Raw genomic sequence first — 15,143 nt, forward strand, 5'->3', positions numbered from 1 at the left:
CCTTCATCTCTCCTTCTTGAAATTTATATTACATTGTACTTTGATGGCCCCTACATCGCTCCTCCATCGCCCCTTCATCGCTCCTCCATCGCCCCTACATCGCTCCTTCATCTCTCCTTCTTGAAATTTATATTACATTGTACTTTGATGGCCCCTACATCGCTCCTCCATGGCCCCTTCATCGCTCCTACATCGCCCCTACATCGCTCCTTCATCTCTCCTTCTTGAAATTTATATTACATTGTACTTTGATGGCCCCTACATCGCTCCTCCATTGCTCCTCCATCGCTCCTACATCGCCCCTTCATCGCTCCTTCCACAAATTTATATTACATTGTACTTTGATGGCCCCTACATCTCTCCTCCATCGCTCCTCCATCGCCCCATCGCCCCTTAATAGCCCCTTACCTTAATTTATATAAAAAAGCCCCTACATAGCCTCTCCATTGCCCCTTAATAGCTCCTTACCTTAATTTTTATAACATAGCCCCTACATAGCCTCTCCATCGCCCCTTAATAGCCCCTTATCTTAATTTATATAACAAAGCCCCTACATAGCCTCTCCATCGCCCCTAATAGCCCCTTACCTTTATTTATATAACATAGCCCCTACATAGCCTCTCCATCGCCCCTTAATAGCTCCTTACCTTAATTTATATAACATAGCCCCTACATAGCCTCTCCATCGCCCCTTAATAGCCCCTTACCTTAATTTATATAACATAGCCTCTACATAGCCTCTCCATCGCCCCTTAATAGCCCCTTACCTTAATTTATATAACATAGCCCTACATAGCCTCTCCATCGCCCCTTAATAGCCCCTTACCTTAATTTATATAGCATAGCCCCTACATAGCCTCTCCATCGCCCCTTAATAGCCTCTTACCTTAATTTATATAATCCTTACCTTAATATATATAACATAGCCCCTACATAGCCTCTCCATCGCCCCTAAATAGCCCCTTACCCTAATTTATATAACATAGCCCCTACATAGCCTCTCCATCGCCCCTTAATAGCTCCTTACCTTAATTTATATAACATAGCCCCTACATAGCCTCTCCATCGCCCCTTAATAGCCCCTTACCTTAATTTATATAACATAGCCCTACATAGCCTCTCCATCGCCCCTTAATAGCCCCTTACCTTAATTTATATAGCATAGCCCCTACATAGCCTCTCCATCGCCCCTTAATAGCCTCTTACCTTAATTTATATAATCCTTACCTTAATATATATAACATAGCCCCTACATAGCCTCTCCATCGCCCCTAAATAGCCCCTTACCCTAATTTATATAACATAGCCCCTACATAGCCTCTCCATCGCCCCTTAATAGCCCCTTACCTTAATTTATATAACATAGCCTCTACATAGCCTCTCCATCGCCCCTTAATAGCCCCTTACCTTAATTTATATAACATAGCCCTACATAGCCTCTCCATCGCCCCTTAATAGCCCCTTACCTTAATTTATATAGCATAGCCCCTACATAGCCTCTCCATCGCCCCTTAATAGCCTCTTACCTTAATTTATATAATCCTTACCTTAATATATATAACATAGCCCCTACATAGCCTCTCCATCGCCCCTGAATAGCCCCTTACCCTAATTTATATAACATAGCCCCTACATAGCCTCTCCATCGCCCCTTAATAGCTCCTTACCTTAATTTATATAACATAGCCCCTACATAGCCTCTCCATCGCCCCTTAATAGCCCCTTACCTTAATTTATATAACATAGCCTCTACATAGCCTCTCCATCGCCCCTTAATAGCCCCTTACCTTAATTTATATAACATAGCCCTACATAGCCTCTCCATCGCCCCTTAATAGCCCCTTACCTTAATTTATATAGCATAGCCCCTACATAGCCTCTCCATCGCCCCTTAATAGCCTCTTACCTTAATTTATATAATCCTTACCTTAATATATATAACATAGCCCCTACATAGCCTCTCCATCGCCCCTAAATAGCCCCTTACCCTAATTTATATAACATAGCCCCTACATAGCCTCTCCATCGCCCCTTAATAGCCCCTTACCCTAATTTATATAACATAGCCCCTACATAGCCTCTCCATCGCCCCTTAATAGCTCCTTACCTTAATTTATATAACATAGCCCCTACATAGCCTCTCCATCGCCCCTTAATAGCCCCTTACCTTAATTTATATAACATAGCCTCTACATAGCCTCTCCATCGCCCCTTAATAGCCCCTTACCTTAATTTATATAACATAGCCCTACATAGCCTCTCCATCGCCCCTTAATAGCCCCTTACCTTAATTTATATAGCATAGCCCCTACATAGCCTCTCCATCGCCCCTTAATAGCCTCTTACCTTAATTTATATAATCCTTACCTTAATATATATAACATAGCCCCTACATAGCCTCTCCATCGCCCCTAAATAGCCCCTTACCCTAATTTATATAACATAGCCCCTACATAGCCTCTCCATCGCCCCTTAATAGCTCCTTACCTTAATTTATATAACATAGCCCCTACATAGCCTCTCCATCGCCCCTTAATAGCCCCTTACCTTAATTTATATAACATAGCCCTACATAGCCTCTCCATCGCCCCTTAATAGCCCCTTACCTTAATTTATATAGCATAGCCCCTACATAGCCTCTCCATCGCCCCTTAATAGCCTCTTACCTTAATTTATATAATCCTTACCTTAATATATATAACATAGCCCCTACATAGCCTCTCCATCGCCCCTAAATAGCCCCTTACCCTAATTTATATAACATAGCCCCTACATAGCCTCTCCATCGCCCCTTAATAGCCCCTTACCTTAATTTATATAACATAGCCTCTACATAGCCTCTCCATCGCCCCTTAATAGCCCCTTACCTTAATTTATATAACATAGCCCTACATAGCCTCTCCATCGCCCCTTAATAGCCCCTTACCTAAATTTATATAGCATAGCCCCTACATAGCCTCTCCATCGCCCCTTAATAGCCTCTTACCTTAATTTATATAATCCTTACCTTAATATATATAACATAGCCCCTACATAGCCTCTCCATCGCCCCTGAATAGCCCCTTACCCTAATTTATATAACATAGCCCCTACATAGCCTCTCCATCGCCCCTTAATAGCTCCTTACCTTAATTTATATAACATAGCCCCTACATAGCCTCTCCATCGCCCCTTAATAGCCCCTTACCTTAATTTATATAACATAGCCCTACATAGCCTCTCCATCGCCCCTTAATAGCCCCTTACCTAAATTTATATAGCATAGCCCCTACATAGCCTCTCCATCGCCCCTTAATAGCCTCTTACCTTAATTTATATAATCCTTACCTTAATATATATAACATAGCCCCTACATAGCCTCTCCATCGCCCCTGAATAGCCCCTTACCCTAATTTATATAACATAGCCCCTACATAGCCTCTCCATCGCCCCTTAATAGCTCCTTACCTTAATTTATATAACATAGCCCCTACATAGCCTCTCCATCGCCCCTTAATAGCCCCTTACCTTAATTTATATAACATAGCCTCTACATAGCCTCTCCATCGCCCCTTAATAGCCCCTTACCTTAATTTATATAACATAGCCCTACATAGCCTCTCCATCGCCCCTTAATAGCCCCTTACCTTAATTTATATAGCATAGCCCCTACATAGCCTCTCCATCGCCCCTTAATAGCCTCTTACCTTAATTTATATAATCCTTACCTTAATATATATAACATAGCCCCTACATAGCCTCTCCATCGCCCCTAAATAGCCCCTTACCCTAATTTATATAACATAGCCCCTACATAGCCTCTCCATCGCCCCTTAATAGCCTCTTACCTTAATTTATATAACATAGGCCCTACAAAGCATCTCCATCGCCCCTTAATAGCCCCTTACCTTAATTATATAACATAGCCCCTACATAGCCTCTCCATCGCCCCTTAATAGCCTCTTACCTTAATTTATATAACATAGCCCCTTCATAGCCTCTTCATCGCCCCTTACCTTAATTTATATAACATAGGCCCTTTATGGCTCCTGTACAGCCTCTGTAATTGTATTGCCCCTTCATTATAGAAGGTAGGGCATTAAGGTAAGGAAGGAATGTGACCCTCTACAGTTTTAAATTTAAGTTTTAAAAGGATGACAAGGATGACAACATTTATAAAAGCAAAGCTCTGAAACGGTAGAAAAAAGTTTAAAGGAAGCCTGCAAGAAATACCACGCTTTAACTGCTAAAAGACTGCCACAAGAAGACCCAATACCCCAAATTATAAGCCTTCAGCTTCAATAACAAAAAAGTTCTAGGCATTTCAAAATAGCATTTTATGTACAATGGAATTTTTGAAAGATTTCCAATGCTCATAAAAGAAAAAACAATATTAAATTACGTTGCCTAGACATAAAATTATAACCTTATCTTTGTCAGAAACTTAGATTGCCTGTAACTGATTACATTTTTACAATAAAAACACCACATTTCATAGTCAAAATCTATGAAAAAAAATCAATTTAAATTGCATTTTTAAACGAAAATCATAGCGGAAACAAAGGGGTAAACTAATACAAGCTTAGCTGTGATTGGTTGTTAAGCTGATTCAGCCTTCTGATTGGCTACAGTACATTCGGTACAACGCAAGTAAAACTTATTTTTTTTTAATGATTTTGACTATAAAAATGGGTATTTTTATTGTAAAAATATAATTAGTTACTGGAAACCTAAATTTATGACAAAAAAAATAAGCTTATAATTTTGTTTCTAGGCCACGTAGTTTAATTTTAAAGTTTTCAACATGAGCATTGCAATTCTTTCAAAATTTCCATTGTACATAAAATGTCATTTTAAAATGCCTAGAACTTTTTTGTTATAGAAGCTGAAGGCTTCAAATTTGGGGTATTTGGTCTACTTGTGGCAGTCTTTCAGCAGTTAAAGCGTGGTATTTCTTGCAGGCTTCCTTTTCTACCGTTTCAGAGCTTTGCTTTTATAAATGTTGTCATCCTTGTCATCCTTTTAAAACTTAAATTTAAAACTGTAGAGGGTCACATTCCTTCCTTACCTTAATGCCCTACCTTCTATAATGAAGGGGCAATACAATTACAGAGGCTGTACAGGAGCCATAAAGGGCCTATGTTATATAAATTAAGGTAAGGGGCGATGAAGAGGCTATGAAGGGGCTATGTTATATAAATTAAGGTAAGAGGCTATTAAGGGGCGATGGAGAGGCTATGTAGGGGCTATGTTATATAATTAAGGTAAGGGGCTATTAAGGGGCGATGGAGATGCTTTGTAGGGCCTATGTTATATAAATTAAGGTAAGAGGCTATTAAGGGGCGATGGAGAGGCTATGTAGGGGCTATGTTATATAAATTAGGGTAAGGGGCTATTTAGGGGCGATGGAGAGGCTATGTAGGGGCTATGTTATATATATTAAGGTAAGGATTATATAAATTAAGGTAAGAGGCTATTAAGGGGCGATGGAGAGGCTATGTAGGGGCTATGCTATATAAATTAAGGTAAGGGGCTATTAAGGGGCGATGGAGAGGCTATGTAGGGCTATGTTATATAAATTAAGGTAAGGGGCTATTAAGGGGCGATGGAGAGGCTATGTAGAGGCTATGTTATATAAATTAAGGTAAGGGGCTATTAAGGGGCGATGGAGAGGCTATGTAGGGGCTATGTTATATAAATTAGGGTAAGGGGCTATTTAGGGGCGATGGAGAGGCTATGTAGGGGCTATGTTATATATATTAAGGTAAGGATTATATAAATTAAGGTAAGAGGCTATTAAGGGGCAATGGAGAGGCTATGTAGGGGCTATGCTATATAAATTAAGGTAAGGGGCTATTAAGGGGCGATGGAGAGGCTATGTAGGGCTATGTTATATAAATTAAGGTAAGGGGCTATTAAGAGGCGATGGAGAGGCTATGTAGAGGCTATGTTATATAAATTAAGGTAAGGGGCTATTAAGGGGCGATGGAGAGGCTATGTAGGGGCTATGTTATATAAATTAAGGTAAGGAGCTATTAAGGGGCGATGGAGAGGCTATGTAGGGGCTATGTTATATAAATTAGGGTAAGGGGCTATTCAGGGGCGATGGAGAGGCTATGTAGGGGCTATGTTATATATATTAAGGTAAGGATTATATAAATTAAGGTAAGAGGCTATTAAGGGGCGATGGAGAGGCTATGTAGGGGCTATGCTATATAAATTAAGGTAAGGGGCTATTAAGGGGCGATGGAGAGGCTATGTAGGGCTATGTTATATAAATTAAGGTAAGGGGCTATTAAGGGGCGATGGAGAGGCTATGTAGAGGCTATGTTATATAAATTAAGGTAAGGGGCTATTAAGGGGCGATGGAGAGGCTATGTAGGGGCTATGTTATATAAATTAGGGTAAGGGGCTATTTAGGGGCGATGGAGAGGCTATGTAGGGGCTATGTTATATATATTAAGGTAAGGATTATATAAATTAAGGTAAGAGGCTATTAAGGGGCGATGGAGAGGCTATGTAGGGGCTATGCTATATAAATTAAGGTAAGGAGCTATTAAGGGGCGATGGAGAGGCTATGTAGGGGCTATGTTATATAAATTAGGGTAAGGGGCTATTTAGGGGCGATGGAGAGGCTATGTAGGGGCTATGTTATATATATTAAGGTAAGGATTATATAAATTAAGGTAAGAGGCTATTAAGGGGCGATGGAGAGGCTATGTAGGGGCTATGCTATATAAATTAAGGTAAGGGGCTATTAAGGGGCGATGGAGAGGCTATGTAGGGCTATGTTATATAAATTAAGGTAAGGGGCTATTAAGGGGCGATGGAGAGGCTATGTAGAGGCTATGTTATATAAATTAAGGTAAGGGGCTATTAAGGGGCGATGGAGAGGCTATGTAGGGGCTATGTTATATAAATTAAGGTAAGGAGCTATTAAGGGGCGATGGAGAGGCTATGTAGGGGCTATGTTATATAAATTAGGGTAAGGGGCTATTCAGGGGCGATGGAGAGGCTATGTAGGGGCTATGTTATATATATTAAGGTAAGGATTATATAAATTAAGGTAAGAGGCTATTAAGGGGCGATGGAGAGGCTATGTAGGGGCTATGCTATATAAATTAAGGTAAGGGGCTATTAAGGGGCGATGGAGAGGCTATGTAGGGCTATGTTATATAAATTAAGGTAAGGGGCTATTAAGGGGCGATGGAGAGGCTATGTAGAGGCTATGTTATATAAATTAAGGTAAGGGGCTATTAAGGGGCGATGGAGAGGCTATGTAGGGGCTATGTTATATAAATTAGGGTAAGGGGCTATTTAGGGGCGATGGAGAGGCTATGTAGGGGCTATGTTATATATATTAAGGTAAGGATTATATAAATTAAGGTAAGGGGCTATTAAGGGGCGATGGAGAGGCTATGTAGGGGCTATGTTATATAAATTAAGGTAAGGAGCTATTAAGGGGCGATGGAGAGGCTATGTAGGGGCTATGTTATATAAATTAGGGTAAGGGGCTATTCAGGGGCGATGGAGAGGCTATGTAGGGGCTATGTTATATATATTAAGGTAAGGATTATATAAATTAAGGTAAGAGGCTATTAAGGGGCGATGGAGAGGCTATGTAGGGGCTATGCTATATAAATTAAGGTAAGGGGCTATTAAGGGGCGATGGAGAGGCTATGTAGGGCTATGTTATATAAATTAAGGTAAGGGGCTATTAAGGGGCGATGGAGAGGCTATGTAGAGGCTATGTTATATAAATTAAGGTAAGGGGCTATTAAGGGGCGATGGAGAGGCTATGTAGGGGCTATGTTATATAAATTAGGGTAAGGGGCTATTTAGGGGCGATGGAGAGGCTATGTAGGGGCTATGTTATATATATTAAGGTAAGGATTATATAAATTAAGGTAAGAGGCTATTAAGGGGCGATGGAGAGGCTATGTAGGGGCTATGCTATATAAATTAAGGTAAGGGGCTATTAAGGGGCGATGGAGAGGCTATGTAGGGCTTTGTTATATAAATTAAGGTAAGGGGCTATTAAGGGGCGATGGAGAGGCTATGTAGGGGCTATGTTATATAAATTAAGGTAAGGAGCTATTAAGGGGCGATGGAGAGGCTATGTAGGGGCTATGTTATATAAATTAGGGTAAGGGGCTATTTAGGGGCGATGGAGAGGCTATGTAGGGGCTATGTTATATATATTAAGGTAAGGATTATATAAATTAAGGTAAGAGGCTATTAAGGGGCGATGGAGAGGCTATGTAGGGGCTATGCTATATAAATTAAGGTAAGGGGCTATTAAGGGGCGATGGAGAGGCTATGTAGGGCTATGTTATATAAATTAAGGTAAGGGGCTATTAAGGGGCGATGGAGAGGCTATGTAGAGGCTATGTTATATAAATTAAGGTAAGGGGCTATTAAGGGGCGATGGAGAGGCTATGTAGGGGCTATGTTATATAAATTAAGGTAAGGAGCTATTAAGGGGCGATGGAGAGGCTATGTAGGGGCTATGTTATATAAATTAGGGTAAGGGGCTATTCAGGGGCGATGGAGAGGCTATGTAGGGGCTATGTTATATATATTAAGGTAAGGATTATATAAATTAAGGTAAGAGGCTATTAAGGGGCGATGGAGAGGCTATGTAGGGGCTATGCTATATAAATTAAGGTAAGGGGCTATTAAGGGGCGATGGAGAGGCTATGTTGGGCTATGTTATATAAATTAAGGTAAGGGGCTATTAAGGGGCGATGGAGAGGCTATGTAGAGGCTATGTTATATAAATTAAGGTAAGGGGCTATTAAGGGGCGATGGAGAGGCTATGTAGGGGCTATGTTATATAAATTAGGGTAAGGGGCTATTTAGGGGCGATGGAGAGGCTATGTAGGGGCTATGTTATATATATTAAGGTAAGGATTATATAAATTAAGGTAAGAGGCTATTAAGGGGCGATGGAGAGGCTATGTAGGGGCTATGCTATATAAATTAAGGTAAGGGGCTATTAAGGGGCGATGGAGAGGCTATGTAGGGGCTATGTTATATAAATTAAGGTAAGGAGCTATTAAGGGGCGATGGAGAGGCTATGTAGGGGCTATGTTATATAAATTAAGGTAAGGGGCGATGGAGAGGCTATGTAGGGGCTATGTTATATAAATTAAGGTAATGGGCTTTTAAGGGGCGATGGAGAGGCTATGTAGGAGCTATGTTATATAAATTAAGGTAAGGGACTATTAAGGGGCAATGGAGAGGCTATGTAGGAGCTTTGTTATATAAATAAAGGTAAGGGGCTATTAGGGGCGATGGAGAGGCTATGTAGGGGCTTTGTTATATAAATTAAGATAAGGGGCTATTAAGGGGCGATGGAGAGGCTATGTAGGGGCTATGTTATAAAAATTAAGGTAAGGAGCTATTAAGGGGCAATGGAGAGGCTATGTAGGGGCTTTTTTATATAAATTAAGGTAAGGGGCTATTAAGGGGCGATGGGGCGATGGAGGAGCGATGGAGGAGAGATGTAGGGGCCATCAAAGTACAATGTAATATAAATTTGTGGAAGGAGCGATGAAGGGGCGATGTAGGAGCGATGGAGGAGCGATGGAGGAGCGATGTAGCAGCGATGTAGGGGCCATCAAGTTGCAATGTTATATAAATTTGGAGAAGGAGCGATGAAGGGGCGATGGAGGAGCGATGTAGGAGCGATGTAGGGGCCATCAAGTTGCAATGTAATATAAATTTGGAGAAGGAGCGATGAAGGGGCGATGTAGGAGCGATGAAGGAGCGATGTAGGAGCGATGTAGGGGCCATCACAGTACAATGTAATATAAATTTGAAGAAGGAGCGATGAAGGGGCGATGTAGGAGCGATGGAGGGGCGATGTAGGGGCCATCAAAGTACAATGTAATATAAATTTGAAGAAGGAGCGATGAAGGGGTGATGTAGGAGCGATGGAGGGGCGATGTAGGGGCCATCAAAGTACAATGTAATATAAATTTGGAGAAGGAGCGATGGAGGAGCGATGAAGGGGCGATGTAGGAGCGATGTAGGGGCCATCAAGGGACTAAGATATATATAATAGTGAAGGGGCCATGAAGAGGCGATATTTAATTAAATAGCCCCTTGGGATAAGAGGACATATCATCTCCTCTTTAGAAGGGGCGATAAAGGAGCGATAAAGGATCATTTAATCGCCTCTTAGGGCAAGGGGCTATCAAATCGCTCCTTTCAAGGAGTCATAACATCGCCTCTTGTTATAAGGGGCTATTAAATCGCTCCTTTCAAGGAGCCAATACATCGCCCCTTGTCATAAGAGGCGATCAATTAAAATCATCGCCCCATATGGAGCGATGTCATGGAAAGGACTATACCCCAAAAGCCTTTCTGTTAGGTGGTTAAAAACATACTTAAGGCTTTTAATTACGAAGTTTAAAATTACCCCCCCCCCCAAAAAAAAAAATAAAATATATATATATCTTTGATAAGATATTATAGTGATTTAGACATATTTTCTTTAAAGACATAGTTTTAAACTGCTAATACAAATCTAATTTTATTTTTAAAACAATAATTGGCTCAATACCAGCTGAGTGTCCACAAATTCCCCAATAGTAGCTGAGTATCCACGCATATTTCCCAAGAGTATTTGAATATCCACACTTTTCCCCTATGGTAGTTGAATATCCACAATAGTTTCCTGTAGGAACCAAAAATTTTTCCCCAATGGTAGTTGATATCCACACATTTTCCCAATGGTAGCTGAGTATCCAAAAATGAACCCAATAGTAGCTGAATATCCATGTGGATACTCAGCTGGTATTGAACCCAATAATTTTTTATTCTTAAACATTACTTTGTAAATAAACAAAGGTGAATAATTTGGTATTGTTCATTTTCCTAAAATTGTTTGAAAGGAATGAATTAAATTTTTTAGATCATTAAAAGTTTATACGAAGTTGTTGTAATTAAGAAAACTGAAAAGATTCTAAAGAAAAATCCTTGTAATCGCATGTGGGACACCAATACATCCTAGAACTCCCCACCCCCGCTATTTTCCGCCTTATTCTTCAACCATGTAAACTTTCAGTGTAATTAATACACCCTACCTTAAATAGTCATAAATCTTGTGTGAAACTAATAAAAGCTTCACTGTAAAGACAAACAAACATCCTTTTACTTTTATTAAAGATTATTACAGCTTTAGTTTAATTATTTACCATGTTGTTATGTACCATAAGTGAGGTTAATTAGTAATAAAATGAAAGAAGTGTGGGGGTCTGTATGGTCCACAGGTCGTTTACAAGAATTGAACCAAAAGATTCTCTCAAAACATGAGGGGAAAAGAAAAATTAAAAGAAACTTTTTACTAATTAGAACTCAAACAAGATCAATAGTGATCAAAGAAAAAACTTTGATATGCTTCTTTTTGAAAAAAATATTTCAATTCAAAAACTGATGCTGGCATAACGAAATTTAAACGTTAACTAAGCTAAGCAGGTAAAAAACCCGATCTAACTTTCAACTAAGGAAAGCTTTAAAGGAAAAACTTAGCACAATGAATTATTGAGTAGCTCTGCGCCAAAATCTTTTAAATTGGATGAGAAAGAAATTTGAGATGTGAGGTAAAATAGATTGGAAGGGAGGAGAAAAGAGGGCGGTCCGAATTTCAGCAAGAAAAATAGGCTGGGCCAATTTTGGATAGCTGTACTATTTCAAATATTTGGCAGTTTCCCTCATATATTATCTAGACCACAAATGAATGTATTTAGACCCGAAGGGATAGTACCCTGAAGGGGCAAAGCCCCGCAGGATTAGAACCCCATTTACTTTGTAGGGGCTAGAAATAGGTTTTTTTAAAATAAGAAATATGGGGGGCAAAGGGGACAAGAAATATGTTTGAGTGAAAGCACAAAAAATAATTTTAGATTTGCGCAAAACCCTAACAGATTTTCTTACTAGTAATTTTTTTTTGAAATTTGGGACAAGTTGTGTGCTGTAGGGGGGTGTTAACAACCCCCTTGAAATAATTTTATCGCCTTCCTATATTTTATCCCCTATCTCCCTGGTAAATCGCTGTGTACGCCACTGGTTAAGAGCAATACTTGTATGTATCCTAACGCTGTCCTTATATGCAAGTATTACAGTAGAACATAGAGGGGGAAGGGGTTAAATGTATGCCCCCAACGCGAGGACCGTGTGCCGACTTTCAATTCGGTCTTTAAAAATCAACCAATAGCGTTGGGAATATTAACATAGCCAAGTCGCTACAAAAGAGCAGAAATAAATTTTATGGCAGACAAAAAAAGGTTCCCAACAGGGGATCCAGGTAGTTGTCTGGTTATGCATTACATCTATATTTATAGATTGATTATTTAAGTTATTCAGTTTGATTTTGTTTTATTTTTAGATGATTTCAACCGAGTTGTGCTTGATCCTGAGGAAGGAAATATTGATACTGATTATGTCAATGCATCTTATGTTGATGTAAGTATTTATATATCTCAAAATAAATATAAATAAAATGAAAATTTTTGCTCGTGAAGGAAATGTAAAACTAGGATTATCAAGAGATTAAAATTCTATTAATGTACCGCTAAATCATATTGTATATAAATTTTAAAAACTTGTCTCTTACTAATAAATAACAAATAAGTGAGCGTTGCATTTTTAGTATTTTAGTCGCTTGTTAATCTTAGTTTCTCACTTCCTTCGAGTGCTTAAAAGTTTCATTTTGTTTATAATCTTTTTCATCTATCTATATTTTTAACTATTTATATACAATATAAATTCCTATTGCATCGCCCCTTCCCCCTTCGTGCTATCTCGGAAACAATAAAAGCAAAGTTGCTCGTTATTAAATTTCGGCAAGATTGAAAATGAGCTTAAACAACAAAACTTTAGAAAATCTGAAAAAGTAAAATAGGTGAATAAAATACAGGCTTTTAAAGTTTTTTTTTCTAAATTGTTTGCATTTTGACCTATCCTATTATTTAATCAAAAAGTTTGAAAACAAACAAGCAACAAAAAATGTAATTTTAAATTACGCATTGAAACATTTGTAGAAAAGAATTTATTGTAACTTTGGCTTCGCATGGCAAAAAGTGGTTTGCACGAAACTAAACTTTTACCAGACTTTACATCATTTAATCAAATAGAGACGCTCTTCAATTCACTTTATCTTGCTTTCTATAAGATATCCAAACCATACATAGAGAGAAAGGTATTATTAAAACAAGATAAAAATTTGTGTAATACTTAAAGAAGCAGCTTATAGTGCGTAATAAAAAATGACATCATACAAAACAATGACCAACCATAGACTAGTATACATTGTAATTGACCAATGGAATAAAATATATACTGGCCTCTCATTGGTCATTTGTTTTGAATAACATAATTTTTTATTAGGCACTACAAGCTGCTTTATTCTTAATGTTCTTAAATGGCAAAAAAAATAATCAATGAGGAGATAAAAATAAAAAGGGAAACCTTTTAAAGCAAGTATTAAATTTTCCTTAACCTATGGATTTTATCATACTGGGTTTTATTATATGACGCATTAAATCATAAAATAAATGCATTGTAATTGTTAAAAATTAATGATAAAATAAATGAAAAGATTCAGGTTTCAGTTCAAAACATTTGTTAACTTTCCAAAAAATATTGAAAAATTTAGGCCCAGTTGGTAAAAATACACAAAAAGAATATTTTACTTAGAAATTAAGATTAATTTGAATTTTCTGAAAAGTGTAATTTAATATTAAAATATTTAAATTATTTTAAATGTCCTCTGAATATGTAGAAATGAAATAAATGAAAATGTAAAAACCTACGATTTTTTACAAAAACCTCGTTACTTTAGTTGACAGCCAACCATTTGACTTAATATTCTTTATCTGAAAGTCCTAAATGTGCATGGTAATGAGTTGTGCCTGTTTTGGACCAAGGCATTCTGAAATAACCTTACCATGAATGCAGCGTAGAATACCATGCCTGACTTCTGGAGAATAATTATCTATCTATCTATTCAGAGTTTAGTGAAGGCCTAGGCCTACATAGTGAGCCAAGGACTCATGGAGAACACCATGCCTGACTTCTGGAGAATAATTATCTATCTATCTATAAATTCAGAGTTTAGTGAAGCCCAAGGCGTACATAGTGAGCCAGGGACCCACGGAGAATACCATGCCTGACTTCTGGAGAATGGTCTGGCAGGAGAGAGCTTCCTGTATTGTTATGGTCACCAGAACTTTTGATTTCATCAGGTACTAACATTGTTCCTTATTTACAAATAACAGGATGTATTTAAATGTGCGTGTGATTCTTAAGGTACAGGGAAGGTTAATAACTATTTTGGAGGGGCTGCTTTTTCCTTCCCAAGAGAAATCGCATTAGAAAATATAACCCCTTTTATTTTTAAAAACTAAAATTGAAAGTGATGGGTTGATCCCTTCGACTCCCCTTTTCTTATCCTCAAGTGCCCCTAGAGGCCTCTTAAGCGTAGCTGCTAATAATTGATAGCTCAATTAGTTTACAACTAGAGAATGTCTGTCATTTAAACTTAATTGTTGTCGGAGGGAAGAGACATTAAACTGTAAACAATACTAATTGCTTTCGGATTGCCCACCCCTCCCACTCAATTAAATTTGGGGTTGCAGTAGGGTTACCCCCACAACCCCTTATTGAAATATTGTACCCTTCCCCACCCTCCCACCCCACAAAAAAGCTTGGACGTCAATGTTCACTTGAATGGAGTTTTGTTTTTATGGACCTTGTCATATATAAAAAGATTTAATCTACATTTGTATTTGCAGAGTGATGTGTGTACAGTACTGGCCAGCTGCTAAGAACAGAGAGGAGGTGTATGGAGGGGTGGGAATCACTGTAGAACACGAGGAGCAGCTAGCTAACTTCATGATCAGAACTATCAAGTATGCATACAGATAGATAGATAGATATATAGATAGATAGATAGATCTATAGATAGATAGATAGATTTGCATTCAATATTAACATTCAAAAATATCAGTACAAATATAAGAAACATTTCTTTTCTTTTAAAAAAATTGCAATTAAATGAGAAAATTTAAAATTTGAATGCACAAAAGAATTATATTTGTATTTTATTCGCAAACGTGTAGCTTTTTTTGTTATGCTTTTTTTGTATACTGCAAGCT

General features: G+C 38.4%; 1 protein-coding gene across 13 annotated transcripts in view; it reads left to right on the forward strand.

Annotated features, from left to right (window-relative positions):
* Ptp36E (protein tyrosine phosphatase 36E) overlaps positions 1 to 15,143 on the forward strand; it is a 72,270-nt gene that overhangs the window by 35,693 nt on the left and 21,434 nt on the right. For all 13 annotated transcript variants that reach the window (XM_080163251.1, XM_080163271.1, XM_080163244.1 and 10 more), the window contains 3 exons: positions 12,374 to 12,450; positions 14,098 to 14,231; positions 14,781 to 14,897. In XM_080163251.1, coding sequence (XP_080019377.1) covers positions 12,374 to 12,450; positions 14,098 to 14,231; positions 14,781 to 14,897 — 328 coding nt within the window. The remainder of the gene's footprint in view (positions 1 to 12,373; positions 12,451 to 14,097; positions 14,232 to 14,780; positions 14,898 to 15,143) is intronic.

Source organism: Acartia tonsa, chromosome 1 (assembly GCF_053477335.1).
Source record: "Acartia tonsa isolate MP-2025a chromosome 1, ASM5347733v1, whole genome shotgun sequence".
In the NCBI taxonomy this organism is placed as follows: Eukaryota; Metazoa; Arthropoda; class Copepoda; order Calanoida; family Acartiidae; genus Acartia; species Acartia tonsa.